General features: G+C 42.7%; 1 protein-coding gene across 3 annotated transcripts in view; it reads right to left on the bottom strand.

Moving 5' to 3' along the window:
• Positions 1–1,790: 1,790 nt before the first annotated feature.
• Positions 1,791–24,769, bottom strand: part of SIRT5 (sirtuin 5) — a 33,401-nt gene continuing 10,422 nt past the window's right edge. For all 3 annotated transcript variants that reach the window (XM_075828421.1, XM_075828422.1, XM_075828423.1), the window contains exons 4-9: positions 14,058–14,283; positions 11,005–11,092; positions 10,708–10,761; positions 4,012–4,135; positions 2,669–2,784; positions 1,791–2,307 (exon numbers count right to left, since the gene is read on the bottom strand). In XM_075828421.1, the coding sequence (XP_075684536.1) occupies positions 2,232–2,307; positions 2,669–2,784; positions 4,012–4,135; positions 10,708–10,761; positions 11,005–11,092; positions 14,058–14,283 (684 nt within the window). In that variant the 3' untranslated portion in view covers positions 1,791–2,231. The remainder of the gene's footprint in view (positions 2,308–2,668; positions 2,785–4,011; positions 4,136–10,707; positions 10,762–11,004; positions 11,093–14,057; positions 14,284–24,769) is intronic.

Here is a 24,769-nt window from a genome sequence, read left to right on the forward strand (position 1 = left end):
GTTTACTGGCATCTGCATCGCAGTGATTTTTGTTTTGATGATTTTGTGAAGATATATGTATGTAGACATCAGCATAAGTGGCATGTTGGAACTCTGCACATCTTAACCCCTTAACGACATACCACTTACTAGTACGTGGTAGCCGTTAAGGGGAAGTATAGAGCGGCTCACAGGCTGTGCTCGCTCCATACTCAGCGGGTGACGGCTGTGTTATACAGCCGACACCTCACTGCAACGGGCGGAATAAAAATTCACTTAGATTCTGCCCGTTTAACATCTTATATGCTGCGGTCTATCGCAACTGCGGCATTTAAATTGTTAGAATCAGGAGGCGCCCCCTCGAACACGGCATCATAAAACGTATGTAGATTTTTTTAATTGATCCAAACACATATCAGAGCAAATATAATATATGGCATACATTTTCTTACAAGTACTGTCTTATACACCTTTTCTTTGCTTTCTATCCTAAACAGCAAAAAAATATCATCAAAACATACTGACAGTATACGCTTGTATATAAGGTATGGGCCAAAAGTAGTGACAACATGGTCTCTACTGTGTGTCCTAGTTTTGAACTTACAAGAGTATAACTGTAGGGTAAAAGGTAAATATTTTTTTTGTCCAATTTATTGTATTTGTAAAATTTCAAGGAATTCAACATTTGAAGCCCGATAGAGAAAATAAATTGATATCATATATATTTTCGAAAGTTTGTTTGAAGCCCGATTTTTCATTGGTTTAAAAATCAGGGAATAGGCTCCACCCCCTATTGATGACGTGGAAGCCCATAATTGGCTGCAAAGTACATCATTCCTCGCTGAATTGCCTAACACTGCAGTACTGCGATGTTGGCCACAGCGGGTTTACACAGAGGCAGGACAGTTGTCCTGTCTCGTATAATTGAGGGACTAAAATGCATGTAGAAGCAATGAGTAAATAAAAGAAGTACATACGTACCGTTGTCTTGGTGACGCGTCCCTCTTGACATCCAGTCCAACCTCCCTGGATGACACGGCAGTCCATGTGACCGCTGCAGCCTGTGATTGGCTGCAGGGTCACATGGGATGAAACGTCATCCCGAGAGGCCGGACAGGAGGAAGAAGCAGGTAAGTTAACTTTTAATACTCTAGAATTATGCGGGTCGTGCTCCCATTTAAAGTACTATAGACATGTCTTATCTTTTGCGGAGCCTTTCTACGGCACGGACACCTTCCTGTAAATATACAGGAAGGTGTCCAAGGGAAATAGAAGTCAATGGGTCCGTAATTACAGACAAATTCTACTATCGTTTGCATGGGGCCTTACAACACATAATTGGGTATTTAAATAGTGAGCTCTTACTTTATCTATACCTTAAGTCAACCTCCCGAGCAACACCGGGTATAAAAGCTAGTAGACATAAAGATCATTATCACAATCTAAAATTAGAGTAAACATGATGCTTTTTTTTTTTTTTTTTAAACGTTTATTAGCGTCAGAAATCATTTTTCAGCTGTAATTGTAATAAAATAAAGCACAATTTTCTTACAAATCACGTTTTAAATGTAATTGCTGCTTTCTATTTCCAGTGTAACAGTTAAATGACATGGTGGTTAAATGGTAACACAGCAGAAGCAAAATGGCACACACACAAAAAAATTCATATATGGAAATATACCAATCCTAATAATGAATGCTGCATGATGTGCCCCAAGAAACAGTAAGTAAATGTGACAAATCCACCACTAAATCTGTAACATAAGAATATACCAAGATGTTGCAGAAAACATGATAAAATGGCAAAAGTATCAATAGACAGGCAACATTTTATTATAAAAAAAGAAAATTGGATCCAACATTGCATTTACATCCAATCGTCACTATTTTTTGTACTCTCAATCAGGAGATCTGTTTTTTGGTACATAATAATGTCCATAGTACTGGACATTACCCTGAAAAATGAACAGGACCCGCCAGAGAAATGTAACCTAGATTATTCTGCCACCTTACAGTCCTCATGTGTTCAGATACCAAACGTTAAAGGGTTTCTCCAGTGAGAACTTGATGGCCTATACTCTGGATTGCAGACGAGTAAGCGCCGCAGATCCTTCAAAATAGTTGATCAGCGGAGGGTGCCGAGAGTCAGATCCCCACCGATCAGATATTGATGGCTTATCCAAAGGATAGGCCATCAATAACTTCTCACTAGAAAACCACTTTAATATTTTGCTCTTCTGTGTAACAAATTTTCAAGAGATGAGCTCGGTTTCATGGCGAGCAAGTGCGGGAGGCAAAGTTGTTCCACAAGGTCCCTGGAAGTGAAACCTAAGCAGACAAAAATGAAAAATGAAATTTTATGAGATTTGGCATAGGTGTCTATAGCTGCTTAGCAGCCTCCATGTAAAGTGTCATTGTAAGAATAGTCTCCCCTTTCAACACCATTTCACAGGTTACAATCTAAAGCAGAATTGTGACTACAGCTCTGGGCCGTAACTCAGGATGACAAAATAAGCAATATAATCTATATAAATAGATATAATCTACATAACCTTGCAAATATATCCATTTATAAACCGTTAAAAGGGGAAGCTATGCTTCAAAGTTTTCACGTTGTAAAGGGATAGCTATTGATGACAGATAAACTATAACAACTTTTGCTTTGAAATAATACACAAATATTACTTACGTGAAGCCCAATGTTGCTGCGGTGCTTTCCATGTTAAACTCCGCTACAGGCACCCCTCTTGCAGCCACTTGTGGTGCAAACATGGCAGCAGGATAAACAGCAGAAGAAGTTCCAACCTGCACAAGAAAACATTTAATGTATAACGGAGCACGCCCGCTGTCTTGGGGTTACTTTTGACTCAGATCTTTCTTTTACACATATAATCACTTTCACGCTTCTGTCACTTTCACCTCGAAAACCTCTCCAGAATCCGCCCTTTTCTTACGGTGGAAACTCAAGGTCAAATCTCTCATTGTCGCTCGGATTCACTCTCGTCTTGACTACTGTAACTCATTACTATTCAGTCCTCACTAAACTCTCCCCTCTCCAATCCTTAATGCAGCAGCCAGGCTCATCTTCCTGACCAACCGCTACACCAACGCCTCTACCCTGTGCCAATCACTACACTGGTTGCCCATCCCCTTCAGAATAAAATTCAAACTTATTACTCTCAACCACAAAACTCTCCACAGTGCTGCACCTCCTTACATCTCCTCCCTCATCTCTGTCTACCACCCTACCCGTGTTCTATGTTCTGCCAACGACCTTCGATTAAAATCCTCCATAATCTGAACCTCCTGTCTCCAAGATTTTTTTCGTGCTACCCCAGACAATCAGATCAATTCCCAATATCCACAGTTTTAAGCGTGCGCTGAAAACACATCTTTTTGACAGGCCAATAACATTCCCTAATCTGACTCCTTTCCTTTGCCCTCCTTTTACATTACTCTTGAGTACTTGACCACCTCATTCAGCAGTGTCCCCCACAGTCCTTGCACCCTAATGCACTTCATGTCTGTCATACACAGATACTGGCTGGTGACCGGCTCATGCAGCTTTATGTGTACTACCCCATGTGTATAAAAGATGGCTGGGCCATTTTACTGAACAAGAACTTTTACATTTTGTGTCTCCCTTATTTCCTCATAGATGGTAAGCTCTTGCGAGCAGGGTCCTCAATCCTCTTGTTTAAATAGTAAATTAGTTCCCTGTAAATTGTAAAGGGCTGCGAAATATGTTGGCGCTATGTAAAGATTATTATTATTAAATGACAATCAATATGGCGGACACCCAATACTGGTATATGTAGTCCCCTGGAAGAGTCGGATTGTACCTAATGTCTGATTCAAGTGTCCTCTAGCTTCCATTAAAGTGATGGTAATAGTCAATAGACAGCAGATGATCACGGATATAACTGCAAGTATGTACAAATATCCATCCGCTTCTGACACATATTTAGACATAGAAACACATGCTTTTAAAAGGAGAATATAGCGCTTTTATTTAGTTGCGGTCATACTTACCACCAAGCATAAGTCACATATATCCAGCTCTTTTTCCACCTCTCCTAGAAGATTGGAGTCCAAGGTCTCCCCAAACCATACCACATTAGGTCGTAAGAGGCCATTGCAGTCATTTTCTTCACATCTGCAAACAAATGAAAGTCTATATTAGATTACAGTACATGTATGAATGAAAGTGAACTGGAAATTAAAACCGTTTACGCTGTACAGTTCAAGAAAAAGTATGTGAACCCTTTGGAGTTCATTTGATTTCTGCATTGATTAATAAAATGTGGTCGGATTGTTATCACATGATGAGTCACAATTATAGACAAACACAATATAACTAAACTAGTAACACAAACAGTTCATGTGTTTTATTGAGAACATTGAACATCCATCCACAGTGCAAAAAAAAGAAAAGTAAGTGAACCTTTAAATTTAGTAACCTGTAGATCCTCTTTAGCAGCAATCCGCTCCACCAAACCGTTCCCATGGCTGCAAAGAAGATTCCCCAACGTTGAGGAAGAATTTTGGACCATTCCTCCCTGCAAATGTGTTTCAGTTCATCAATATTTCCGGGATGTCCTGTTCACACAGCCCTCTTCATATTGTGTCACAACCCCGGACTTGGCTATTCCAAAACACAAATCTGCTTTTCCAATCATTCTTTAGTTGATATACTCCTGTGCTTTGGGTCAACGTCTTGTTGCATCACCCAACGTCTCTTCAGGTTGAGATTATGGACTGCGGCCATTACAAAATATTTTGATACACCTAAATTCATTGTTCCCTCAATGATCCCAAGATGTCCAGGCCCTGAGGCAGCAAAGCAGCCCTAAACCATGATGCTCCCTCCACCATACTTCACATTTAGGATGAGAATTTAGATTTGGTGTGCGATGTTTTGTTTTTATCCAAACATATCGTTGTGAATTTGTGCTAAAAATGACCACCATTTTGGTTCAGTACTTTTCTAATAGTAAACACATGAACAGAGGATTTTGCAATTTGTAGAGTCTCCAGTAGGGCTTTTGTTGTTACCTTTGGGATTGCCTGTTGTACTCTTAGGGCTTATTCAAAAGTCAGGTTTAACCCTTTGCTGTCGCTAATATGCCTATTTACAACAGGAAAGGGTTCCTCTAGCAGCTGGAAGCCTTGTGAACGCTCTCAGCCCTGCTAGAGGAAGATTGCTATTGAGAAATGCCTGTGACAGGTCTCAATAGCAATGCACTGCATTTGCCATAGACTGCAATATTGTGATATTGCAGTCTATGGCATAAGCGATCTAATAAACGCAGGATCAAGCCCCCTAGGGGGGGGGGGGCTAAAAAGAAAAGTATAATAAAATAAAAAATCTCAAAATTCAAATCACACGTAAATTTTAAAAAAATAAACATACTAGGTATCCTCGTGTCAGAAAATGCCCGAACTATAAAAATCTAAAAAATATTTTTCCAATACAGTGAACGCCGTAGTGGGAAAAAAGGTCAAAATGGGCGAATCTGTTTTTTGCCACTTTGACCCCAAAAAAACATTGAATAAAAAGTGATCTAAACGCCCGACATTCTCCAAGACTACATCTATCCACCTACAAAAAGACGCCTTACACAGCATCTATACACAGAAATCTAAAAAAGTTCCGGGGTCACAATATAGCGATGTAATTTTCACCGTACAGTGAATTTTTTTTTACAGCTTCTCAGTACATCACACATAATATTAATATTAAACAGTATCATCAGAAAGTACAATTTCTCCCATAAAAATGAAGATCAACAAGCGGCCAGAGCAGAGAGTGACGTCACCAGTCACCCGTCAAGTACCCCACGGCAGGATCTGGAAACGGGGCCACTTTGGAAAATGTAAGTATATTACAAATGTATTTACATTTATAAATTACAAGCATTAACACACAGTCATTTTATCTTGGACAACCCCTTTAAAATCATCTTAACAGGATGCCAACTCTAAGGGCTTTTCCACACACACTGGAAATGCTGCAGAAAATTTGTGCAGCAATACCGTTGAAAGTCAAAGGCTTTCAGCTGCGGCAAAAACGCACCATTCCTGTATTTTTCCCAATGTTAGGAGATGGAGACAACTCCTCAGAAAAACGCAACTATTCTGCACACTTTTCACAGCAGTGATTGACATGCTGTGATCCGAAAAAAACGCACCGCAGGTCAATTTCGGCTCTGAAATTTTACGCATCATGTACTATGCTGCTACTGTATTCTGCAGCGTTTTTTACGCCCAAAATTTTGGCCGGAAAAAACGTGGCAATTCCGGAGCGTGTGGACAAGCCCTTATGGAGAGTAGCAACAGTCCTGAATTTTCTCCATTTGTAGACAATGGGGCAGATTTACTATTCAAAATGCCCAGAATTCTGGCGTACATGATGTGCGCACATTTATTAATTGTTTTAGACACTTTTTGCGACACGCTTGAAAAAGGGAAATGGTCATGGTCTCATGGAAAGGAGGCGTGGCTTTGGCATGCACCAAAAGTGTGCCAAAATGTGGGCGTAAACTAAGGTAACCAATAGTTGGTATAAGGAAGAGACAAGCGTCTAGAAAGATGCGCCTAACACTTCTGCTGAAAGATTTTTTTTTTCCTTTCAATCAGATGACATTTTTAATTTACAACCAATAACATCAGAAAAATAGAAAACAAAAAACCTAAAATACAAAAAGAACCCTTCATTCCTCCATGGGCCAATATGCTGACAAAAATACAACAATATTACTTATGCAAGTCTTTGGATGACAGTTACTATCATTTGTATGTCATGAGAGCATTTACCAAGAACACATATGTCCATACACCCGAATAATACAGTTAGGGCCGAAATACCGGTCTAGATTTCTCAAGAAAAGTTATGAGGTAGCAAAGAAGAAGAAGGGGGAATTTCCTTGGGGCTCTTCACAATCCCCATATTTTCTTCAATAGGACATTGTTTTTTTTGTATATGCCGTGTTCTAGTCGCATTATATTGGATTCTATCCAGAAATTTCCTCAAGGTACAGATATTACTATTAACTTATTTTAGTTTTTCCTTGCTCGCCTCCCAAGAGCCATAACTTCTGTATTTTTCCATTGACATAGCCATATGAGGTTTTTTTTTAAATTTATTTATTTGCGAGATGAATTGTAGTGTTTAATGGCAACATTCAATGTACCATATAATGTACCGGGAAACTTTGAAAAATTATTTTGTGGGCTGGAAAGGGAAAAAACACCCCATTGCTTTTTGGGTTTTGTTTTTACGGCTGTGGTAAAAACGACATGTTAACTGTATTATGTGGGTCAATACAATTGCGGCGATACCAAATTTATATACCGTATTTTTCAGACTATAAGATACACTTTTTAACAAGAATAAATCTTGCTAAAAAGTCCCTGTGTCTTATAGTCGGTAATCAAGGGGCCCGCCTGCGCCAGAACCCTCCCCAACCCAAAAACTGTAAAACACAGCTATCACGCTGCTCTAACGGCCAGGAACAGCGATCGCGCTGTGCCTAGCCATTTAACTAGTTAAATGCCACGATCAATAGTGACTGCGATATTTAAACCGTTAGGAGGAGGCCGGCCCCCATCAACAGCCCAACGCCCCCCCCCCGCAACACGATCGGGGGGCGCAGATAGTGGTCATGGCAGCCTGCGGGCCTAATGAAGGCCCCCAGGTCTGCCTTCTGTCTGCCTCTGCTGGGCCTTGCTTCCGGCAGGGCTTAGCAGAAGCCTGTAAAAATTACAATATACTGCAATAAATTTGTATTGCAGTGTATTGTACCAGTGACCTAACGATCGCTGGTTCAAGTCCCCCTAGGGAAACTAATGAAATGTGTAAATAAAAAAATTAAAAAAAAAAAGTTAGATACATTTTCAGGAGTGTACAAAAATAAATAAAAATATTAAAAAAGTAAAAAAAAAAAATACAACAAAAAAACAACAGAACACCTTTTCCCACAAGCACAATGTAAAAAAAAAATAAAATATATATATATATATATATATATATATATATATATATATATATATATATATACACACACACACACATACACACACACACACATATATATATATATAGGTATCGCTGCCTCCGGAAAAGTCAGAACTATTACAATATACCATTATTTAACTCGCACAGCGAAAGGCGTAATCATTTTTTTTAACACATCAAAATCGTTGTTTTTTGGTCGTCTTGGTGCTAAAAGAAAATGAAATAAAAAGTGAAAACCGCGCCCAAAAACTCGTCAAAAACGGCCCGAAAATGCCTCCCGTCGATTTCAATGGGAGGCGGGGGCGGTTTTCTCCCGCGTGCAGTAAAACCGGCTCGCGGGAGAAAGAAGCGACATGCCCTATCTTCGGGCGTTTCCGCCTCTGACCTCCCTTTGACTTCAATGGGAGGCAGAGAAAGCGTATTTCGCGGCGTTTTATGCACGCAGCGCCCAATGGCCGCGGGCAAAAAACGCAGCGAAAATCGGCGTGCAGGGAGAGGAAAATCTGCCTCAAACTTCCAAACGGAATTTTGAGGCAGAAATTCTGCCTGCAAAATACTCTGTGTGAACATAGCCTTAGCGTCAGACCAGACTTTATTTTCCGAAGAAAAAAAATGGTGTATAAAACGACCAGGAGACACCACGGGGGGCCCTACCTACGGGGGACGCCACAGGGGGGCCCTACCTACAGGGGACGCCACAGGGAGCACCTACCTACAGGGGACGCCACAGGGAGCACCTACCTACAGGGGACGCCACTGGGAGCACCTACCTACAGGGGACGCCACTGGGGGCACCTACCTACAGGGGACGCCACAGGGGGCACCATCTACAGGGGACGCCACAGGGGGCACCATCTACAGGGGACGCCACAGGGGGCACCATCTACAGGGGACGCCACAGGGGGCACCATCTACAGGGGACGCCACAGGGGGCACCATCTACAGGGGACGCCACAGGGGGCACCATCTACAGGGGACGCCACAGGGGGCACCATCTACAAGGGACGCCACAGGGGGCACCATCTACAGGGGACGCCACAGGGGGCACCATCTACAGGGGACGCCACAGGGGGCACCATCTACAGGGGACGCCACAGGGGGCACCATCTACAGGGGACGCCACAGGGGGCACCATCTACAGGGGACGCCACAGGGGGCACCATCTACAGGAAATAATAATAATGCCACAGGGGGCCCTATCTACAGGGAATGCTACTATCTACAGAGGGCACTATGGGGAGCACTATCTACAGGCGGCTCTATGAGAGGCACTATAGTGGGGTTTACACTGGGCAACTTGGACAGTGTCAGAGTGAAGAGATCATGCCCCCTTGCCATTTAGTTAGAAGCGGCCGATTGACAGTTCAGGGGCTTATTTACATATCGGGAGCCAAACATATCAATATGTAAATAACGGAGGAAGATAGGAAAATAATTTCACATGAGAAGTGTTTGTGAAGCCCTTCCTATTACATGCTGCACTCAGCTGTACATGTATGGGCAGGTGAAAAGTCCTCTGTGATACGGAGGTTCAATTACTTATTCTACTTGCACTGTAGACGTTTACTCAATGTGCTCCATAAAAGAGATGAACAATACAGCTGTTTGTTAACAAACACAATCTAACTAAAATAATAACACAAAGTCACAATTATAGACAATCAGACCACATTTTATAAATAATCAATGCAGAAATCCAGGTAATTCCAAGGGTTCACTTACATATGTATATAAACTTACAAGAAAAAGTACGAACACAAACCGTATGACAAACTGCGTTTTCCCCCAGCACCAGTCTTGTCAATGCACTATGTCTAGTATTGCAGATCAAACCTTAATCCTAAACTCATACCCTTTTAATACCTCCTTTTGTGTTAAATTTCCTTTATTACTCATAAAAGTACAAAGTCATTATATTCAAAATTATTCGAATTTCAGTGTATTCATACGAGCAGATTTTGCGACTTTTTTTCCTGCAAATATCGCCAAATAAGCGCATCGGTTACACAATATGGGCCCCTTCCTTAGGTGACTGCCATAACTGCTCTCAGGTACACCAGTATAATGCCTCTTCCACACCACATTTGGTTGTTTAAACCAAACTAAAATTATTCCCCCATCTGGAATCCCTTTCATTTCTCAAAGAAGATTGAGGCAGATTTAGGGTTCATTCACATCACGTTTTGCCATACAGTTGAGCTGTGTTTTGGTTTTTTGCCCAGGAAAAAAAAAAAAAAAAAAAAAGACTATTGCAATAAAATGGATAATATGCAAAATGGACCCACCAAGTGTCGGTTTATCAGGTAAATTCAATCAGGATTATCAAGACTTGCAGACATTAAAAGGTGCCGGATTAAAGGGCTGTTACTGTATTATATATACAATATTTTAAACACATATAGGTCAAAAGCTTGGACGCCTTACTCTTGAATAGTACTTTAACCACACACTGAATACATGTGCGTCTACGCTCCAGCTCGTAAATTAATAAAAGAGAAATAAAAAGGTAGATAATTCCCTTATACTAATAACATGCACGTACATTCTTTAGAGGAGATCACAACAAAGGTGTCTAAAATGTTCACATCTCCAAATACTCAGATGTATAACTATGTATGGGATTCTACTTGACTTATTCTATGTGAGAAAAATGTGCAGGAAACGGCACGTGGTCAAACAATACGGAAAAATGTCTCCACAGAAGTCCTCACCGTGGTAGATCCTCTACTGGAATAACGGCATCTTGTACCTCGGGATCAGGGGCTCTATGTAAAAGAGAAGAAGAACTTTATTAAGAAGTGCGATAAGGAACACTGGCCACACACAGGACAGTCCAGCTAGTCAATGCATTTATGTTTTACACCATACACAACCAGACGCAGCAAGAAGAGCATCATACTATTACACAATGCTATCAAAAAAATAGAACTTGAAATAACAAATTGCCCCGAGTTAGCCAACAAGGTACATTGCAGACATAGCCAATATAAATATGTAAGAAGCGTTACCCCTTTCCTTCAAGGGCAGGGCACACAGGGCTCTTGTAGTTTTCTTTTAGACTGCCGCAAGTGGTGCATCGGGTCTTAAACAAGCTACCTGAAAGAAACCAAATCAATCTTCATGAAATGTAATAAATTATAGTGACATGGGGGCGACAGAGCTTTTATTATAATTGAGTGTTGGCAACGGAGTCTGGACAAATGTAAGAATAGGCCCACGCAGAACCTTTACTAGTACCAGAACGAAAGCACCCAAAGGAAGGTATTTGTGCGACTTAAAGGGGATATCCGGTGGGTCAAAAACTAAAAAAAAAATTCCCTCACCTTAAATTATGTTTTTCACCGAACCCCCGAGATTGCGACACACACACAGTCTTCCCATTTCCACTGAGGCTGGACTTCAGTTTTCAGTTAGCTCTGAAAAACTACAAATCCCATGATCCACTTCTCTCCCCTAAGCTTGATTCCCCGCCCACCCGTCTCCTTTGTAACGAATTTTCCCCACTGCCGAGAGAGCAGGGAGCAAGTAAGGGGGCTGGCTAAAGAAAGAAGCAGTGACAGCGCCAGCCCTTTTGCTTGATGACGAGCCAACATGAACAGAAGGGGAAGGCAGTTCTCGGTCATGTGGCGCTGTGTCATCAGATAGGAGAAAACTACAGTAGTTCCAACACCACGTGACCAGGTTCTGGCTGGGCGTTTAGGGAAACTTTTTAAAATCAAAGTATTTTGATGTGAGACTTGTTTTCTTATAATCAGATGAAAGGTAAATAATGTTACATCTCCGGATAACCCCTTTAATGTGACAGTGACAACTGATCACACCAAAATGGCAGATGACCGAGACGGAAATTAGGAAATCATCACTACTTCTTGCATAAAACATTACTTGAAAAAAAATAAGAACCAAAAATTTTTAATAATAAAGTTGCACCAAAGTTGTCAGTGTCAGACCTCATGCACACTTCTGTTGGCCGTTGTACGGCCGCTAATGACGGATACGCAAAACACAGACCGCACGCGGATGGCTTCAGTGTGCAGTCCGTTGTTTCACGGAAAAAATGAATGAAAAGGCCGAGACTGTTCAGTCAAAAACAGACAGGAGTAGGACGTGTGCAAGGCCCCATTGAAATAAATGTGTCAGGGTGCTAGAAGTTAAAAAAAAACGGATAGCACCCTGAAGAAAAAAAAACAAAGTGGGCACGAGGCCTTAGGCCCCATTCACATCGCGTTTGTGCTATCCGGCAAGCGTTTACTTTTTTGGATTAAAACGTGGACCATTGAAAACGTATACAAACGTGAATGATTTTCTGTTTACATCTGTGTTATTTATAGCGTGTACGTTTAGTGTATACTCATACATCGGTATAAGTTTGTCCGTTTTTTTACCTAAAAAGATGTTTCCTTTTTTTTTTTTTTTTAAAGTGAACACGGATGGAAAAAAAACAAAAAAAAAAAAACTATAGATTTACTGTATGTAAACGGATACAAACGTATAGCATTAGGTTTGCATACGTCATCCATTGAGATCAATGCTAAAATAAAATTTAACGTCGCGTATAAGTTTTTTTGAAGTACAGAATAGTGAAGCAGACTACGCTTTTCAATACTTTCAAAAAAAACTATCCCGAAGTAAACCATGACAAACTTAGGCCAAACGGATGCTATTTTGGTCAACGTTTGACCCATTATAGTCTATGTATACACTGAGCTATGCATTTCAATACTTTTTTTTAGTGCTTATAAATGTATACGCCCGGCGGATAGCACAAACTCGATGTGAATGGGGCCTAAGGCTTCGTCATCTGCGTCAGGACCTGTCCGTCACGGGAACCCATAACCTAAACTGAATATTACAGGGTGGCCGTTCAGAAGAATGCCTGTCCATGTAATACACAAACGGCACGAGCCCTCAAGGCCTTGTTCACACATAGTTTTTTGCACGCAAAAAACAATTCTGCCTGGAAAAGCTCCGGCTTTTTTTTTTAAAGTAATTTTGCACCGACTTTTTCTTTGGCGCATTTTTTGGAGGCTTTTTTTACCTCTTTCTTCAACAGGCAAAGAAAAAAGCCACAAGCGTTTTTTGCCATAGAACGTCAAAAAAACTCTGCGGTCGTTCGCTGCGTTTTTTCCATCTCCCATTGATTTCAATTAGGTTTTTGAGGCAGAAACGCCTCAAGATAGGCGATGTCGCTTTTTTCCCCGCGAGCGTTTTTTCCCCACGCGAGTGGGAAAAAACGCCTCTGCCTCCTATTGAAATCAATGGGAGGAGATTTCGGGTTTTGCCACGGTTTTTGGTGTGGTTTCCGCTTCAAAGACCGCTGCAAAAAAAACTCAGTGTGAACAGGGCCAAGGAGCGGCTCACTGTTCTGGCTCATAGAGGCACCCCCCCTCTATTAACCTCATATGCCCCAATCTGCCAGCTCTCATAAAGACAACCCCGTTAAGTAACAATGTAGCCAAAGCCTTGAAGTTGCTAACAAGACAGAATGGTATTCATGCGATAACTGCATAGTAAACATTTTTCCAATTGCGTGACATTAGTTTGACTTCAACATACTGGGATGGAACATATAACCATCGATGAGAAAACACACACACACACACACACATATATATATATATATATATACACACACACACACACACACACACACACACACACACACACACACACGAGTATTATCTCTACATAAATAAATTAGAAATACTTTAGCCGAGTGCCTGCAAACTAAGACTTTCCAGCATTTCATGTTATCGGCATAAAGTCACAGTACGCTGGATGGATATTGGTTATTCAAATTTGTACGTTTGTCATGGGCACAAACCTCCTCCTCCGCTTCTTCTGTTCCAATAATGTTTTCCATCGGGATGCTGATTAAGCAGGGGGTGTATATGGAAATTCATACCCTCGCACTGGCCCATGTTTGTTTTTCTCAGGAGACCGTTGAGAAAACGCTACAATGGTAATAAGTTTTACTTCTACTATATTAGAATATAATGGCTTAGGAAATATAATTTGGTTATTTCAGCACAGAGGTGTTAAATATTATCAGCTTACGTACCATGAATTTCATACAGATTGCGTGTTCCTGCCTTGCGATGCAGCTCATCAATATTCTGTGTGATCACCACCACTTTCCTTCCCTGTTTGCGGAGTCGGGATTCACACTCTGCGATGGCCAGGTGTGCTGGGTTTGGGCTTTTGGTCAGCATCACTTCTCTCCGGTAGTGATAAAATTCCCATACACGAGATGGATTCCTGGAAAAAGCTTCAGGTGTTGCTAGATGCTATTATAAAGCACAATAAACATTGTTTCAATACAATATACTTAAAATATAAAAAATTACATTGTGAGACAAACAAAAGAATGCACAGCAGTCCTACACATATGGTTAAAGGAGCACTCTAATGTGTCCGTCCCCGCACCATTTTAAGATTTGATGACATGTAGCGGAACGTTGTGTATCAACTTACCTGGTGCTGTATTTCAAGGGCAGCCCCTCTGTTCCTGGCCGCAGCTGGGTCACGTGATCTTCACTCGGACTCAATCCAACAGCATCTAATGCAGAAACCAAAAGTCAGTGTCTCAATGCAGGTCTATGAGAGCCTTGATCTTGCATTCAGAAACTAACCTCTGGTTTCTACAGTAGACGCTGTAGGCTTCAGAGAGTCACGTGAGCCAGTGGCGGCCCGAAACAGTTCACACGCAGTGTTTTCAGGCGTATTTCCAAGCGTTCGTGCCAGAAAAAAAACGGAAGCTGAACGCCTACAAACATCTGGCCATTGAAATCAATGGGGGAAAAACAGCGTTTAGTTCATACGGGGTGGCTTTAAAAAACGCAGCGTAAAAAGAAGCTCTGTAAGAAGAAGTAGCATGTCACTTCTTGAGGCGTTTTTTGGAGCTGAATTTCCATTGAACACTATGAAAAACACCTCAAAAGAAGCTCCAAATTAAAAGCAGCTTCATTTTCAGCTTCAAAAACGCCTCAAAATCAGAGGCTGACAACAGCTCCGTAATTTTCAGTGGTTTTTGACTCCGCGTGTGAACATACCCTTAGACTGCAGAAAACTGGAGTCTCGCATTGGGATGCTTGTTTTCAATGTGGTGCCTCTACTGGGACCTTTATTTATGCTTTCTGGTTCTGCTTTCTTAGGATCCTATCCCCCAAATCTGCCTATAGGTATTACAGAGGAGGTGGTTCAAGGACCTTATAAAATATATTTTTTTCGTATCTTGCCTTTTGCGCCAGAAAGGTAACCGTAATGGCATGGACCGCAACGACCACACCATCATATCTCATTGGATCGGTCCGGTAAATAAATATTTGCCTTTCTACGTCTAGGAAATGTCCGCATAAGTTGGAAAGTTTCTGGTCTTTCTGGCTTGCAAGGCCTGAGAATGTTCCTTTAAGGACTCCTTTTTTGGTTGATGTGTAAAATTCTGCAACTTGCGGAACACTGTGATGGTGTACATACTGTGTTTCTAGGGTGGTGGGTGGGCAGGGTACCGACTGTCGAATCTGTTGTCTCTGTCTGAATGTTGTGTAGGACTAAGATTGTTTATCTGGAAGTGTATTAATGCAGTCGGTTGGGGACAAGTATCCTTGACAGCGGTCTTTTTTTTTTTTACCAGTCTATACCAGCCAATATTGCCAATTTATTATTGCACTTCTGTTCCACAGTTGTAAATTGGTTATTTTATTGCCGAGAATGGACATACAATTATGTGCATTAATAGTATCTGTCAAAATGATTTTTCCAAGTTGTTTAAGAATCATTCTATTCCATTTGTTTTATGAAGTGATCCAATCACCTTTAGTGTTTTTCTTATTTCCCTCTTCATCTATAAAAAAAAAACAAAAACTGCCAAACTAAGGGTATGTTCACACGGTCAGGATTTGCTCTAGGCAATCAAATTTCTCCTGCGGTTTGGCATGTAGACAGTGGCGTGGCTATAGGGGTCGCAGTTGCGACCGGGCCTCTAAGCCTGGGGGGGCACACGGGCCCCCGTTGCCATACATCAGGCTTCTTAAATAAATCTTCTGTGCCATGAAGCCGGCACTTCCTTAGTGTACCATGTGACCGTGTTGTCACGCGACACGTCTTCCAGCCAGTGCAGTGGAAGAGTCGGTGCGGAGGACTCCAGGTGAGCTGCAGAGTCTGTAATGTAATGTAATCTGTTGCCTTCTAATTTATTGTGTTGTATTGTGCGGTTTGTGCGGTTGTGCAAACTGCACAATACATTAAACACTCTGTGGGTCGCGTCCCCCTGGGGGTTCGTGTGAAGACCTCCGGGGGGGGGGTCGCGAGTTACTCACCGTGGTCCCCGTTCTATTCAATGCTGGAGCAAGGAGCCGACATCTCCTTGATCCAGCATTCACTGTGCCCTGAGCGGCTTGACGCAGGCACGCGTGATGTAGCGACATCATCACGCCTGTCTGCGCTGAGTCACTCATAGCACACACCGGAGGAGGCGAAGAAGGATCCTCCACCCGACGTGGGAACGGGGATAGGTAAGCAATTATGTTATTTTTCTATTATGCACATATGGGGGCATTAGACTGCATGGGGGGGGGGGGCATTATATTGCACGGGGGCTGATATGGTGGAATTATACTGTATGGGGGCGTTTTACTGTATGGGGAGCTCATATGGAAGAGCATTATACTGTATGGGGAGCTCATATGGAAGAGCATTATACTGTATGGGGAGCTCATATGGAAGAGCATTATACTGTATGGGGAGCTCATATGGAGGAGCATTTTACTGTATGGGGAGCTCATATGGAGGAGCATTTTACTGTATGGGGAGCTCATATGGAGGAGCATTTTACTGTATGGGGAGCGGATATGGGGGCATTATACTGTATGGGAATCTCATATGGGGGGCATTGTACTGTATGGGTAGCTCATATAGGGGGCATTGTACTGTATGGGGACCATTATACGGTATGGGGCTGTTATGGGGGGCATTATACGTTATGGGGCATTATACGAAGGGGGCTGTTGGGCAAGGCATCTGGGCATAGGCGCGCGCAGGGTTCTGATGATGGTGGTGTTGGGGAGTGGTAGGGGGCCCAAGCTGAATTCTTGCACCCGGGCCCATGAGCCTTTAACTACGCCCCTGCATGTGGATCTGCACACGGATTAGCTCAGTTTAAATTCAATGAAGCTGGGGGCATGGCTTGGACATGGCGCTGACCAGACGTGCTGCTTGAGAGCTCCGTTCCTGCACTTCCCTAACCCGCTCATAAGCACATTAATAAGCAATATTTTATCACCCTGATGGTCAGGAAATCCAAGGCTTCCACGGGGACTACCTACTGTACACGGCAGATGTCTTTAGCCGGCTCTATCCAGAGATTTCTGACCGATGCTGCATCTGGAACATCATCCAAGATGGCGCCGCTGGAAGGGAGGCGAGATGGCACCGGGACTTCGCTTCCAGAGGGGCTATCATCTGCAGCCGGTGTAGCTGCATCAGGTACCGCTAGTACCTTCCCCTCGATATCGGGTTCTCAGGGGCAGTTTCCCTCCTTGCTGGATGGGATTGAGCCGTGCTCTTCTGGGGCTGTGATGGCGCTGCCTACGCGGGACTGTTCGCCACGTGGTGCCTGTAATGGCGGCCGGGTTTCTCCCTTATCTTCCCCTCATGTGCTGGGGCCTGCAGTTCTGCCTTCTACCTCTCCCAGAGATATGGTTATCCATCCCTCCTCTCATCTTGGTGTTACTGCTGTCCTAGGGGATGATTTACGGGGCCTGAGACGACAGCTATCGGCATTGCCCACTAAACAGGACATGGAGGGTTATGTAAACCGCCTGGAGACGACATATAAATCGGAAATACAATCTCTTACTACCAATTTATCTCAATTGTCCGATCAAGTACAGCGGATGGAAAGCGATGTATCCAATATTACACAGCAACAAGTTTCTCATGCCGACCGATTAGATCAGCACTCTCAGCAGATCCACACATTATTTAATCTTGCTGAGGATCATGAGAATCGGAATCGCCGTAATAATATTCGGCTGAGGGGCATTCCTGAGGATATCTCTCCGGGTCAACTCATTCCTGCTTTACAGTCTCTGTTTAATTCTCTACTTGGGCGCCCTGCTGACGATCCCTTGGAGCTGGATAGAGCACACAGAACTCTAGGTCCGCGCAGCCCGGATCCTGATAGGCCTAGAGATGTGCTATGCCGCGTCCATTTTTTTTCTCTAAAAGGAGCAGATCATGAGGAAGGTTCGAGATAAAGGCGAGGTCTTATTACAGGGAGTCAAGATTCAGCTGCTGTCTGATTTGTCCAGAATGACTCTGGACAAGCGCCGGGTGCTACGTCCTTTACTGGACGTCTTGAGAGAACATGAGATTTCCTATTCCTGGGGTCACCCCTTTCAGTTGCAGGTTCGCAGGAATGGGGCAGGCACTGCTGAGTGTTCGGGACCCGGGGGACGTTCCAGATTTCTGTGATGCTCTCCGCTTGCCTAGAGTCTCTCTCCCAGATTGGCCTTATGTTCCCATCCCGCCGCCGCGTCCACGGTCACGCAGGCGAGGTCGTTCTCCTGCTTCTCCTATGAGGCGTCATGATGGGCGTCCTGCGGAGGCGTTGTGATGCACTTTTAATGTTTCTTAAATTGCAGCCTGATGTCGGAGTTTAATTACAATGTTTATTGCGTTATCAGCTGAAGCAATTATATTCGTAGTTACGTATGGTCATTACTGAGTGGGTCTTCATTATGCTTCACAGATGATTGCTGTTGTAGTCCTGGTGGTCACTAATAGCGGTCGATTGCCGTTAATATGCCACAATTGCGAATGTATTTTTTCTCATTATTTTTCTTTATTGCTAAACCTGTTTGTACATTTATGCTGATAATGAATGTATTCAGGGGTGTTCGCTGCTGGGGTTTCTTTAAGGCCCTATTAACAATGTAATACCTTAATTAATTATTTTTGGGTAACGCAATAAGTGCCTTGGTTTTCCTTTTATGTTATATCGTTATTTGCTATATAAAATTTGCTGGGTTGGGGGGTGCGGGGCACTGGCTAGACCTTGTCCTGACACTCCTCCTCTTAGGGTTTCACTGGTTATATTCGGTGTATATTGGATTGTTTCTCCTTGATTAGATCAAGGAGTGGGTGCTTGTTTCACCCGCTTGTTTGTCCTTGTTGTCGTGTCTCCCTTCCTTGTCTGTCCCGTCCTTTTCTTCAGTGTTATAGCACATTTCTTGATTTCCTAGACATACATGCGTTGGAAATGGCGCAGCTGAAAGTCTGTACCTTTAATGCTAGAGGGCTTAATGTCCCCGAAAAACAGTCACAGATATTGTATAATATGCACAAAGAACGGGTAAATATCCTGTTTTTACAGGAGACTCATTTTCAGGTGGGCCACACTCCACAGTTTACAAATCGCTATTATCCAGTGTGGTTCCACAGTACCAACCCGGAATCCAAGTCCAAGGGCGCTAGTATATGTATACACAAGTCACTCTCTCATAAACTGGAAGACATTCTGGTTGACCCGGGTGGTCGGTATGTGTTTCTCAAACTGTCCATTCGGAATAAGCTGTTCACCTTGGCTAATATGTACCTCCCCAACCAGGATCAGGCGCGAGTATGCTGTGGGTATTTGCGGAAATTGGAAGAGTTCACGGAGGGAGTTTTGATTGTGGGTGGTGATTTTAACCTGACGTTCGATTCTAGGCTAGACACCTCCTCGGGCAGGTCTGCGGGAACCGAAATCTCATTTGGGAGCCTTGAAAACGGTGATGCATTCCATGCAATTGATTGACGTGTGGAGGATTCTTCATCCTCAGGTAAGAGAATACACTTACTTCTCCCCGCTACACAATATGTATAGTAGACTGGATGCCTTTCTTATTAGCCACCATTTGCTTACCTGGCAACCCATTTCGGAGGTGGGCCCTATGGTCTGGTCAGATCATGCCCCTGTATTTCTAACAATTAAATTTCCCAGTTCAGTACCCAATTTCCAATCTTGGAAACTTAATGATAATTTACTGGGTGACTCAGTGTGTGTGTCAGCCCTTAACCCCTTAAGGACGCAGCCTAGTTTGGGCCTTAAGGCTCAGAGCCCATTTTTCAAATCTGACATATTTCACTTTATGTGGTAATAACGTCGGAATGCTTAAACCTATCCAAGCGATTCTGAGATTGTTTTCTCGTGACACATTGGGCTTCATGTTCGTGGTAAAATTTGGTCGATATATTCAGTCTTTATTTGTGAAAAATTGCAAAATTTAGAGAAAATTTACAAAAAATAGCATTTTTCAGAATTTAAAAGCATCTGCTTGAAAAACAGACGGTTATACCACCCAAAATAGTTACTAGTTCACATTTCCCATATGTCTACTTAAGATTGGCATCGTTTTTTGAACATTATTTTATTTTTCTTGGACGTTGCAAGGCTTAGAACATAAACAGCAATTTCTCATATCCTTAAGAAAATTTCAAAAGCCTTTTTTTGAAGGTACCGGTTCAGTTCTGAAGTGGATTTGAGGGGCCTATGTATTAGAAACCCCCATAAAACACCCCATTTTAAAAACTAGACCCCTCAAAGTATTCAAAACAGCATATAGAAAGTTTTTTAACCCTTCAGGCATTTCACAGGAATTAAAGCAAAGTGGAAATGAAATTTGCAAATTTCATTTTTTCTGCTGAATTTCAAATTTATTAAATTTTTTTCTGTAACACAGAAGGTTTTACCAGAGAAATACTACTAAATATGTATTGTCCAAATTCTGCAGTTTTTATAAATGTCCCACATGTGGCCCTACTGCGCTCGTGGACTAAAACACAAGCCCTAGAAGCAAAGAAGCACCTAGTGAATTTTAAGGCCTCTTTTTTATTAGAATATATTTTAGGCAGCATGCCAAGTTTGAAGAGGTGTTGAGGTATCAAAACAATGGAAACCCACCAGAAGTGACCCCATTTTGGAAATTACACCCCTCAAGGAATTAATTTATGGTTTTTGTGATCATTTTGACCGCACAGTTTTTTCACAGCACCTATTTAAATTGGGCTGTGAAATGAAAAAAATGATATTTTTTCCAATAAGATGTAATTTTTGATCAAAATTTCTTATTTTCACAGGGAACAACATACCCCATTTTGTTGCCCAATTTGTCCTTAGTGCGGCAATACCCCATTTGTGGTGATAAACTGCCGTTTGGGCCCATGGGAGGGCTCAGAAGGAAAGGACCACCATTTGGCCTACTGGAGCTTTTCTGGTGCTAAGTCATGTATGCAGAAGCCCCTGAGGTACCAGTACAGTTGAAACCCCCGAGAAGTGACCCCATTTTAAAAACTACACCTCTTAAGACATTCATCTAGAGGTGTAGTGAGCATTTTGACCCCACAGGTACTGTGTAAAAGATAATGCGCAGCAGATGGTGCAGAGTGAGATTTGCAATTTTATATATATATATATGGCATGTCAGTGTCCGATATAGTGTGCCAAGCATGCGCCACCGGAGATATACACCCCTTAAATTGTAATGTGGGTTCTCCTGGGTACGGCAATACCCTACATGTGGCTGTTATCAGCTGCCTGGGCACACAGCAGGGCTCAGAAGGGAAAGATGAGGGGGGTAAGCTGTGCGGAGTGCATCAGGGTAAATTAAAAATCAAGGGATGTATGATACATTTTAAAACAATCTTTTATACAGAGCCCTGGTTTTTCGGGACACGTGTCACATTGGTATATTGTGTTCTTCCTTATCCCCCTCTTATAGTAGACTCTGCACCTCTTTTGACTCTTTCCCTTTCCACCGGTTTGGGGAACTTCTCTTGGAAAGTGTTGCCCTGGTACGATGCGTGTGGCCTCGCTTCCAGAAGTACTGGGTGCCCCCCCCCCTTCCTGGTCCCTAAAGATTAGATCTTGAAATTCCAGGAAAGTTCCCCTCTGGCCTGCACATCGACGTAGCACGTACGCATTGTACAAAGCCATCTGTATGATGTGCCCGGCCAGCTTCTTATACCACACCGCATGGCGCTGTAGGGCTTCAGGACTTGATCTGACAAGTCTACCCCTCCCATGTACCTATTGTAGTCCAGGATGCAGTCTGGTTTGGGGGTGTCCTTTCCTTCATATATCCTAAACCTGTAGGTATACCCTGATGCACTCTCACAGCTTATACATCTTCACGCCATACCTTGCCCTCTTACCCGGCAGGTACTGGCGGAATTGAACCCTCCCTTTAAAATGTACCAGGGACTCATAAATAGAAATACACTTCTCGGGGTGTATGCTAGGGAAAACCGTGCACTGGAACGGTCTAATAGGGGTCTCCGTTTATACAAACGGTCAAAATGGGGTCATCTCGGGGTGGGCACGGCTCATTATCAGTATAATGTGAGAAGCGAAGTATTGCCTCATTTATTTATTTATTTTTTTAGGTTCCAGTTCAGTTCTGAAGTTGCTTTGAGGGGCCCATATATTAGAAACCCCTATCAAACACCCCATTTTAGAAACTAGACCCCTCAAAGTATTCACAACAGCATTTAGAAAGTTTATGAACCCTTTAGGTGTTTCACAGAAATTTAGAGCAAAGTAGAGGTGAAATTTACTTTTTTTTTTTTGTCAGAAAATCCTCTTTATACCATTTTTTTTATAACACAAAAGGATTTATCAGAGAAACGCAAATTAATACGTATTGCCCAGATTCTGCAGTTTAGAGAAATATCCCACACGTGGCCCTCGGGCCGGTAATGGACTGAAGCACCGACCTCCGAAGCAAAAGAACACCTAGTGGATTTTGAGCCCTCTTTTTTATTAGGCACCATGTCCGGTTTGAAGAGGTCTTGTGGTGCCAAAACAGTGGAAAACCCCCAAAAGTGACCCCAATTTGGAAACTAGAGACCTTGAGGAATCCATTGCAGTTTTCATGTCATGCATGCGACTTTTTGATCAGTCTTTATTCTATTTTTATGTGGCGCGGTGACTAAAAAACCACAATTCTACTATTGTTTTTTTGTTCTATTTTTTTCACAGCGTTCACCGTGCGCTATAAATGACACATTCACTTCATTCTGCGGGGCGATACGATTACGGCGATACCAGATGTTTATAGTTTTTTTATGTCTTATGGCGTTTGCACAATAAAATACGTTTTGTAAACAATCATTCACTTTTTGTGTTACCTTATTCTAAGAGCCAGAACGTTTTTATTTTTCCTTCAAAAAAGCCGTGCGAGGACTTATTTTTTGCGTAACGAACTGTAGTTTCGATCAGTACCATTTTTCGGTACATGCGACTTTTTGATCTCTTTTTATTCCATTTTTTGGGAGGTGAAGTGACCAAACAATTGTGATTGTGGTGCGGTTTATTATTAATTTTTTTTACGGCGTTCACCGCGCGGGATAAATAACGAAATAATTTTGTAGTTCAGGCCGTTACGGACGCGGCGATACCAATTATGTATAGTTTATTTGTTTATTTATTTATTTTAATAATAAAGACTGACAAGGGAAAAAGGGGGATTTTTACTTTTATTACTTTTAAAACTTTTATTTTCTTATTTTTACACAACTTTTTTTAACTTTTTTTTTACTTTTTTACTTTGTCCCATTAGGGGACTTGAGGGCAGGAGGTCCTGATCGCTATTCTAATACACTGCACTACATGCGTAGTGCAGTGTATTAGAACTGTCAGCTACTCACTGACAGCAAGCATAGTGGGTCCTGACTCTGTCAGGACCCACTAGGCTTCCGTCTATGGCATAGCCGGACGCCATTTTTTGGTGTCCGGTTGCCATAGTCACCATCGCCGGCCGGTATCGTGTAGCAGGCCGGCGATGGCGGATTAACCCCTAAGAAGCCGCGATCGCTATTGAACGCGGCTTCTGAGGGGTTAAATCTGCGGGGACCACCGCGATCGGTCCCGGCACATTGAGCAGTGATAGTCTGCTGTCGGAAACAGCAGCGATCACAGCTCATGCACGCGCCCCGCGCGAACGGCGCCGTGTTTACTCCATGACATACTATTATGTCATGGAGCGCGAACGATGCACTTACCATGACATAATAGTATGTCCTGGAGCGTTAAGGGGTTAAGGACTCGCTTAACAGTTTTTTTGAGGTACACACACGGGACACTACCCCATTACCATTGCAGTGGGAGGCGTTAAAGTGTGTAGTCAGGGGAGTCCTGATCCAACATGGGGCTCGGTTGAAGCGGGAAAAAGGGGTAGCCATTACGCGGCTCCTTACTCAGATACGGGACCTTGAATCCCGTCATAAACGAGTGCTTTCCTCACAGTTATTTGCGGAACTCACTACAGCGAGAGAATCCTTGCGTTCTCTGATAGACCAGTCACATGCTCGATTCAGGGACCATATGCGAAAACACTCGTACGAATTTGCAGATAAATGTGGCAAGTCTCTAGCACAGGTACTTCATCCTCGCACTCAGGCGTCGTATATCCCGAAAATTACTTCCCCCTCGGGTGGTGAGGTTCATGATCCGGTGGGGATCACCGACTGCTTCAGACAGTACTACTCGGCATTATACAATCTTAAAGGCCATTTTCAGGATATGCAGGCGGGTGCGTTACGTGATAAAATAGACCGGTATGTACATGATACTGCGTTGCCGTCCTTGGGGGGCGGGGAAGCTTTGGGACTCTGAGGATTTTTTGGAAACGGAGGTTGAGCGTGCTATTGGGGAATTCTCTTTGGGCAAAAGTCCAGGACCCCGATGGGTTCAATAATAAATTCTATAAAAAATTTAAGGATCAATTGGCTCCG

Source organism: Rhinoderma darwinii, chromosome 5, assembly GCF_050947455.1.
Source record: "Rhinoderma darwinii isolate aRhiDar2 chromosome 5, aRhiDar2.hap1, whole genome shotgun sequence".
Lineage (NCBI taxonomy): Eukaryota > Metazoa > Chordata > Amphibia > Anura > Rhinodermatidae > Rhinoderma > Rhinoderma darwinii.